The 9100-nt window shown below is 30.4% G+C and overlaps 1 protein-coding gene across 1 annotated transcript in view; it reads right to left on the minus strand.

Annotated features, from left to right (window-relative positions):
* The window catches only part of LOC111706036 (E3 ubiquitin-protein ligase UBR2), a 13377-nt gene extending 5792 nt beyond the window's left edge, over positions 1-7585 (minus strand). Inside the window, exons 1-13 of the mRNA XM_023478788.1 lie at positions 7480-7585; positions 6917-6989; positions 5915-5984; positions 5370-5472; positions 4275-4369; positions 4139-4216; positions 3278-3337; positions 3184-3214; positions 2770-2817; positions 2554-2628; positions 1978-2108; positions 1367-1436; positions 4-246 (exon numbers count right to left, since the gene is read on the minus strand). Of these exons, the coding sequence (XP_023334556.1) occupies positions 4-246; positions 1367-1436; positions 1978-2108; positions 2554-2628; positions 2770-2817; positions 3184-3214; positions 3278-3337; positions 4139-4216; positions 4275-4369; positions 5370-5472; positions 5915-5984; positions 6917-6989; positions 7480-7581 (1179 nt within the window). The 5' untranslated portion in view covers positions 7582-7585. The remainder of the gene's footprint in view (positions 1-3; positions 247-1366; positions 1437-1977; positions 2109-2553; positions 2629-2769; positions 2818-3183; positions 3215-3277; positions 3338-4138; positions 4217-4274; positions 4370-5369; positions 5473-5914; positions 5985-6916; positions 6990-7479) is intronic.
* Positions 7586-9100: the final 1515 nt, after the last annotated feature.

Here is a 9100-nt window from a genome sequence, read left to right on the forward strand (position 1 = left end):
AACAGGATAAACAGGATGAACAGGATGAACAGGATGAACAGGATGAAAAAGATGAACAGGATGAACAGGATGAACAGGATGAACAGGATGAACAGGATGAACAGGAAGAACAGGAAGAACAGGATGAACAGGATGAACAGGATGAACAGGATGAAAACCTACCGGTATCCTAGTAAGAGAATCGATTCTGGAGCTTATTTTAACACACTCTTTATAATTCCCAACCTTGATCACAGCTTTTCCGAACTATCAGATAAAACAACAAATAATTTGTTTTTGTTTTTAAATTCAACATTTTAAATGCTTTGTATTTTTGTATGTATTGTATATTTATTATTTGTGTGTCAATTTGCTTTTAAAAGGAGTGACCGGCAATGTATGGTGGTTGAACTGAGATTCCAGTATTATAGAGAAATTTTTTAGGATTCATTTGAGACATATAAGCGTTTTTTAAGATCTATAATTACTGAGTTTGAGCGCAAAGTCGAAGTTCAAAACCATCAATTTGGGTAGGAACGTTATGAGAATCGATTTTTTTAAAATTATTAAATAAGGACGACAAAAAATGTAATCAAAACTCTTCAGAAAACTAATTAGTTGTTTAGGAACAGGTTGAAAAAATTAAAATTAACTCTTTTCCTTGAATATAAGTAATCTTATTTAATTAGTAGTTTCTGTAATCTCTCATTATTCACAAAGATTTTCTGTAGATTTTCTGGAATTTTTATTGAAAAGACGACATTTGAAGAATTTGTAGAAATCTGCGAACAAATTCATAAAAATAAGAAATTCAATATAATGATGAAAACGAAATTATTGATTCTAACATTGATTTATTGACAAATTTCTTTTAAGAATGTTCCTAAACATCTAATAAGTTTACTTAAGAATTTTTGCTATATTTTTGTCGTCGTTATTTAATAATTAAAAAAAAAAACGATTCTCAAAATGTACCTACCCAAATTGATGATTTTTGAAAATCCACTTTGCTCTTAAAATCAGTAATTATACATCGTGGAAAAGTTTTATATGCCTCAAATGAATGTAATAAATTTCTCTACAATACTCCAATCTCAGTTAAACCCCCTACATTGACGGTCACTCCCTTTAAACAAATCTCAAAAAAGAACCAATTTTCAATTAAGTTTGTATTGTAAAATGGATTTAGCAAAAGCTTCAGCATATATTTTCTTTAAAATCATTTTCCCCCAAAATACTAGGAATATATACTGGAACAGCAAACACATATTAGGGTTTTTTTGTGGAATTAGGAAAACTTAACTTATTTAGAGGAAAATTAATTCTTGAAAATATATATACCCCTGAAGCAAAGATGTAAAAGTTTGAAATTATGTTTGTTGTTTTCCTTGTCAACATAGGTTGTTAAATCTATTATAGTTTTCTCTGCAGTTCCAGAGAGCACCTTAGTTAGCACCCTGCACAGTGCGCAAGATAAGATAATTAATATTTATTGATTCTAGAAAATGTATGCAAATGTTTAAGCCGACCCTCTTCATACAAATACAAGGGTAGGCAGTCAAATCCTATAAACAAAAATAGAGGGTTTTCATAGCTCATTTATTTTCCCGCTTTATACAATCAAAACGCTAAGGAATATGAGTTGGCCTAGTCGGTGATCATGTCCAAATTTAGATATTAAACTGATAACATCGTTGTAACTAGGGTTCTCATTGAGCAGTACAGTACAGTACAGAACAGTACAGTACAGTACAGTACAGTACAGTACAGTACAGTACAGTACAGTACAGTACAGTACAGTACAGTACAGTACAGTATAGTACAGTACAGTACAGTACAGTACAGTACAATACAGTACAATACAGTACAATACAGTACAGTACAGTAAAGTACAGTACAGTACAGTACAGCAAATTACATTACATCCCAGTACAGTACAGTAAAGTATAGTACAGTACAGTACAGCACAGTACAGTACAGTACAAGATGGATAATTACCTAATAACGTCATTGTAACTGTGGTTCTCATCATTGAGCAGTACAGTACAGTAGTTACTGTACTTGAGGGGGTATCTCAGGTCAGGGAACAGCTCCTGCTCCTTCAAGGCAGACCGGAGATCTGTCTGACCCTGATCAAGTATTCAATCAATCAATCATTGATCAAGCGATTATTTGATTTAATGTTCAATTGAATGAATATTGAAATGATATGATGATTTAATGATTGTTTAATTAATAATTTGATCAAATTTTCAATTGATTAAATAAAAATATTGATTGAATGATAATTGATCAAATGATGAATTAATTCAAAATCCTTTAATTGAACAATCAGCTAATTAAATGATACACTGATTAAATGATCATTTGATTGAATGATAAATTAATTAAATCATGAATTTAATGGATGATCAATTGATCAAAAATTTAATTTATTTGTTAATTGATTGAAAAATAGTTTTTATGATTCTACATGATAAGTTGAAAAATTATGGAAAGATGAACGTCTTGAATGGTGAATAACGTAAACTAAAAGAAATATTACTCCTACTTTGATTGATTGATTGTAAATACCTTGAAATCCGCCACTATATTGACAACATAACAGCTGATGGTGTACAGTATGTCCAATGCACGTTGCCGCAAATCCTTAATTTATTTTTGTCTTCGAAATTTGGCAATGAAAGATTTGAAGAATGAAGTTTGCATTCCTTACAACTTCTTTTAAAAATATTATTTTTGTTTTAACCTGTTCAGTTAAAAAAAATTTAAAAATCAATTTTAACTTACAGCGGGAAAGGAGTCTAGCACTTGAGAGGCGGACTTCCCATTTTTGGCCTAAACAAAATAGAATCATAACCTTTCTCCAACTCTTGACCCCCACCCTCATAACTCTATTTAACAGCACACTCTATACCGGGTTAGGTCAGGTCAAGATAGATAGATACTGAGATAACTGTTTTGTAATGGTAGGGGTAGGGGTAGAGTGGTGGAGGGAGGAGGGGAGAGAGATCCAGCCAAAATTTTGAAAACCATTTAAAAGTGGCCGCCTTTAGTCCTCTTCAATCCAAATTTAAGAAAAAAATGTGCAACAAAACTTAATTGTTTGGTTTGACATTGAATAATAAAGAAAATTTTGGACTTTTTAAGAAAAATGTTCAAAAATTATCAAGAAAATATTTTGGAAAATTAATTTTTTTTTACCTGTTCTTCGTGAATTGAGCAGAGATAATGACTGAAAATATTCAAATAAAAATAATGTTCTTAAAAAGTAAAAAAAAATATTAAAAAGAAGTACCTGGTGAATGCTTCATCGTCTCCACAGTCACAAATTCCACCCCCTTCGCTTGTATGCATCCTATTAAAGGGATTTTCTATTTAAAAATACGTATGGTATCCCAAATTTGGGATTTTCTATTTAAAAATGCGTATGGTATCCCAAATTTGGGATTTTCTATTTAAAAATGCGTATGGTATCCCAAATTTGGAATTTTCTTTTTAAAAATGCGTATGTTATCCCAAATTTGGGATTTTCTATTTTAAAATGCGTATGGTATCCCAAATTTGGGATTTTCTATTTAAAAATGCGTATGGTATCCCAAATTTGGGATTTTCTATTTAAAAATGCGTATGGTATCCCAAATTTGGGATTTTCTATTTAAAAATGCGTATGTTATCCCAAATTTGGGATTTTCTATTTAAAAATGCGTATGGTATCCCAAATTTGGGATTTTCTATTTTAAAATGCGTATGGTATCCAAAAATTGAGATTTTCTATTTAAAAATGCGCATGGTATCTAAAATATGGGATTTTCATGTGTATTTTCAAATAAGCGAAAGATCTAAAATGAGAAATCAAATATTATACGCAACAGAGCGCAAAGACTGACATGAAAGAGAATACAATCAGTAAAATAGTAACAATGTTAAATATCTTGAACAAAACCCAACTGCAGAAACAAAACCAAAATGCAAAAAAAAACTTGTTAAAAAAGAAGAGTGGCCCAAGAGACTAAAATATTTGAGTACAAAAAGCTCAGAGAACAAGATTCAATGCAAAACAAAAAGCCAAATCTCTGATCTTTGAACCAAAAGGAACACAGTTAATCTCAAGAAAATGACTTAATCTCATTAGAATAAGTTTAAGATAAAGATTAACCTGTATCTATGGTTTTTGTGTTCACTGTGTGTAAAACATTTAGCGCAGAGAACACATGTAGCATCCTGTCCACAATCCCTAGACAAATCAATCAATCAATCAATCAATCAATCAATTAATAAACCGATAAATATACCTGCAGTTGTAACATGTATCCCCGTTCTTGAAAACATACCCACACAATGCTGATGGTGTATCTTGAGCAGTTAACTCATCAAACACAGTGTTATACTAGAATAAATAGACAAATATATAATAAATTAGTAAATCTATTCTTGTATTCTTTCGCTTCGACTTTCACGATAAACAACTCTCTGACAGATTTCATCTTCATTTTCAAAACTGTATCCAAAACTTCAAAAATTAAAACGCATGTTTTTCAGAAAAAAAGAAAGAAATTGTTAATAAATAGCTTAAAGGTCCGGAGTTGCCCGTGGGATTATTAAAAATCGAATTTAAATTTTTTTCCGATTTAAAAATAAATAATGAAATTTAAAAAGAAAAAAAATTCTTTTTTTTTTAGCTTAAGTTACCCCCGGAGTACCAATGGGTTCCCTCAAACAAAGTTAGCCCATTCGGTCCAGCCGTTTGGCCTGCAATAGGCAACATATATATGAATGTCTTGTTTTATTATATAGATTACAAAAAGTCGGCTTGTGTAACTTCAAAATTGATATTCAAATTTGTTAAACGTGAATTGGTGATAATAATGTATTCTTTAGTAGTAATAACCAAAGTTAACACTGTAAGGAAGCCATTGTTAAACATTTTTGAAATCTTTGAAGTTTTACATTTTCTATAAAATCAATCCAATCCAATCCAATCCAATCCAATCCAATCCAATCCAATCCAATCCAATCCAATTCAATTCAATTCATGTCAATTCATGAAAAGAGAGGTGTCCAATAGCTCCATCGGTCCGATTCATTTTGTCAGCTAGTTGCCAAACAAATGTTTCACACATTTAGTCAAGTGCGGTCAAAGAGAATCTCCCTCCCGGTTAATTATCTTTTTGTATTTTTTTTTTAGTTATGATTTAGCTAATGCATGTTGAATAGAAGTGATTTGACTTATGAATTTATATTCCAGATCAGTAAATATTAGTTGAATTTTTTGGACAATTATGATAAGACATTAAAATAAGAAAAATAAAAAACTCATCAGTGTATGATTTTGTATCGAATTCTCATTTTCTCATTAGTTCATTCCCTTTAATATAAGGATGACCGACCTGCTCAGTGCCCGCGATGAATTGTAGCAGCGTGTCAAGAAGAATCTCCTGGATTCTTCTCTCCTCGGTCTCACTCAGCTTATCAACACTTGTTGTGTTATGCCTAGAGTAGAGGTATATATTACAAATTGTTATGCGCACTTGCCGCAATACATTTTCTGCGGCGTGATTAGAAATTGTTGCGGTATATCTGCCTTCCCTCCCTCTATATGGAGAGAATTTAATCAAATCATCCCTAACTTTTGAATAAAGAGCAATAGTTTAACTCATTTTCTCATCTTGCAGAAATAAAGCTTAACTCAATCGATTTTTGAAATAACCCTTACAGTCCCTTTAGCTCAATCCTTTCAATTGTAATCAAAAAGATGTAATTGTGAATTGTGATCAGAGAAAAGATTACCACTTACAATTTGACCAAATGGTCGATTGATAAGTTAAAAAATAAACAGTGAACGCATGCATAAATGAATAAATGAAAGGATGAATAAATGAAAGGATGAATAAATGAATGACTGAATGAATGAATGAATGAATAAATAAACTACCTAGGAGCTAGAAGAAGAGGAACCCAAACCCTCCAGAACTCACGATACATATTCCAACCATATGGATTCTCTAAAACATAAACAGATACATATTCCCAGCATTTGGATTCTCTAAAATATAAACAGATACATTTTCCAACTATATGGATTCTCTAAAATATAAACAGATATATATTCCAACCATATCGATTCCCTAAAATATAAAAAGATATATATTCCAACCTTCTGGATTCCCTAAAATATAAACACATACATACTTATCCAACCTTATGGATTCTCTAAAATATAAACAGATATATATTTCAACCATATGGACTCTCTAAAATGTAAAAAGATATATATTTCAACCATATGGATTCTCTAAAATATAAACAGATATATATTCCAACCATATGGATTCTCTAAAACATAAACAGATACATATTCCAACCGTATGGATTCTCTAAAATATAAACAGATACATATTCCAACCATATGGATTCCCTAAATTATAAACACTTTGTCTGATTTATAAAATAAAAAGATAAACGTTTAATTTTGATGACATTTTGACAAATATTATGAAATAAGAAAGTTTAAGTGTTTCAACAAATCATTCAATAGTAAGTAATTTAATGAAATTTTGTGTTATGTATTTACTTGCTTTTCATTTGTTTATATTAATGAGAAAATGTTATTTTTAAATTACTAGACGCCCTTATCATCTATTTCATTTGTTAACTTTTCTCTTTGAATACATTGTAAAACAAAACAAAAAACTCGCGGATTTTATAAAAAACATTTCGTGGATTTTCAAATTTTTTAAAAAATCGCATTTTGTTAGAAGCAAATTTTTGAAAATTCGATTATCCATAAACCTTCCATTGAGGTCACGCGAGGTCCCACAAAAAATTTTGGCCCTATCGGTTCAACAGTTTTGGCGTTTATTGACAAACAATAAACGTCAAAACTGAAAACTTTTATAAATTAAATATTTCAAACAAACAAAAAATGTTGAGTTACCAAACGGTGCTGAGAAATATCGAAGCCAAGATTCCACAGGTTTCTTAAAATCTGTTCCAGAATCTACAAACCCCTAAATAATCAAGACTTTAAAATATCAAAATTGTTCCTCTCAAACACTTGATTCGATAAAATTTTACATTTGTACAACATTCAACTTTTTTATATCAAAGTTATAAAAACTGGAAACAAGTTCTTAAATTTAATTAATTAATTAAACATTAATAAACACAAAATGTTTAGTAAAAAGACAGTTTATTAAAAAAATAAAATGACTAGCCATTAGGAAATTTCAGTAGACTTTTAATTTTAAGTACATATACTTATCAGATGAAACTTGACATAAATGTGATATTTCTACATTGGACGAATTAAAAGGAAAACTCTTAAACATTCTAAAGACAAGACCTTTTCAGGCTTAGACGGTTTACTCTAGTGATTTGGGACGATTTACATACAAAAATAATGTCACATAGAAAAAAATATATTTTCTAGATCGATAAAAGAAAAACTGTAAGCTGGAAAAAAATCACGTCCTCTGAAAAATCATCCAAAACTCCAACCTGCCAAAAATCCGGGAGAACTTGATCATCATCGTAATATTCCCATTCCCCCTCCTCCTCTCCCATTGTTTCATTCCCACTCCCACCAGAAGTTCCAGCCATTGTTTATTCTATGAATCAAAAAATGACAATAATAGCATTGAAGTATCAACATAAAAACTTTTAAATTTGGTTAGTTTCAACAGAACCTGGGTGATCATCTGTAAAAATTGAATTATTCCCTAAAACTAGAAGAAAACTCCTTTTCATCACCTAAACATAAATTGGAAATCCCTTAAAATTCACCAAATGTGGACCAATTTTAAAGGCAAAGGTTGGCAATTGAAACAATTATTACCACAAGTAGCCATCGGTTTTAGTCAAAAATAAGGATAACTGATTATTTTTAGACAAATTATATATATATATTATATATATATATATANCGCATGAAGAAAAATGGATACTTATTGTATAGCAAGATTTAATAAATTGAATTTACTTATGATTTTCATACAAATATATAAAAAGTAACAAAAATCTTACAAAAATCTTACAAAAATTAATTAGTTGATGAATAAATCAACTAAATAATGAATCAATTAACTAGTTAATTGAATTAATCAACTATATAGTAAATTAACAAACTAGATATGAATGCAGAAAATACTAAATTTAAGGTTAGGTTAGGTTAAGACACTTTCTCCGGGCCGAGCGCTGCGGCTAGGACATGCTTAGGGGGCCGAGCGCTGCGGCCACATGTCTTACATTTAAGATCCTCTTAAGATCCATGTAAAAAATTAATAGGAGGGGGGGGGCCGGGGGGGGTCCAAAATTCGCTCTCTAGAAAATTACCAAATCCCCATATCCCCAAAGACTTCCAAAATCCCCAAATCTGCATTTTTAGGGGATAAAAATTTAATCCCCAAAGGTCGCGTCGTCCGGTTGGTCAGCCTGAACAGATATACAACTTGTGACATTAAAATGAGATGAACCATAATTAATTAAAATACGCCTTAATGTGGATAAATGTACATAAGTGTACCCCCTCAATTCTTACTTCTAAAAATAAAATAAAAAATAATTTTTTTCGGATTTATGAATTATTACGCAAAAGCGCCATTGCCGCGCTCGGAACATAAAAATGTCTGCTTATAACATTCTATTTTTAAAGTTCTTAACGAAGGTTATGGATTCAAATGAAATTAATGTTAAACTTTCATCAATTTTTTGTTAATAAATTAAGAATATTACTTTTGAGGCAATTAAATACACTTTACAACAAATGTTATTAATTTATTGCATAGTAATAACAATTTTAAAAGTCGTCTTCTATAAATGTCGTCATCAAATGTCAGCTGTTTAACACCCCCCCCGCTCCTAATACAGAATTTTCTCTTCCCAATTCCACGTACTCCAAACAATAAACAAAGAATTGTTTGTTTTGATTTTAAAAAAGTGATTCAACTTGAGTTTTTTTCTTCCAAACTACGAAACATTGAAAATAAAATAGTTTTTCCTTTTATATAATTTGTTCATTGTTATCAGGTCAATTGGGTTAATTATGTAAATTAACAAATATTGTTACGCAAGATTTTTGTAATTTTTTTGGCAGACATGTTCTTTTTTGAAGTTTTAATAA

Source organism: Eurytemora carolleeae, unplaced genomic scaffold, assembly GCF_000591075.1.
Source record: "Eurytemora carolleeae unplaced genomic scaffold, Eaff_2.0 scaffold683, whole genome shotgun sequence".
Lineage (NCBI taxonomy): Eukaryota > Metazoa > Arthropoda > Copepoda > Calanoida > Temoridae > Eurytemora > Eurytemora carolleeae.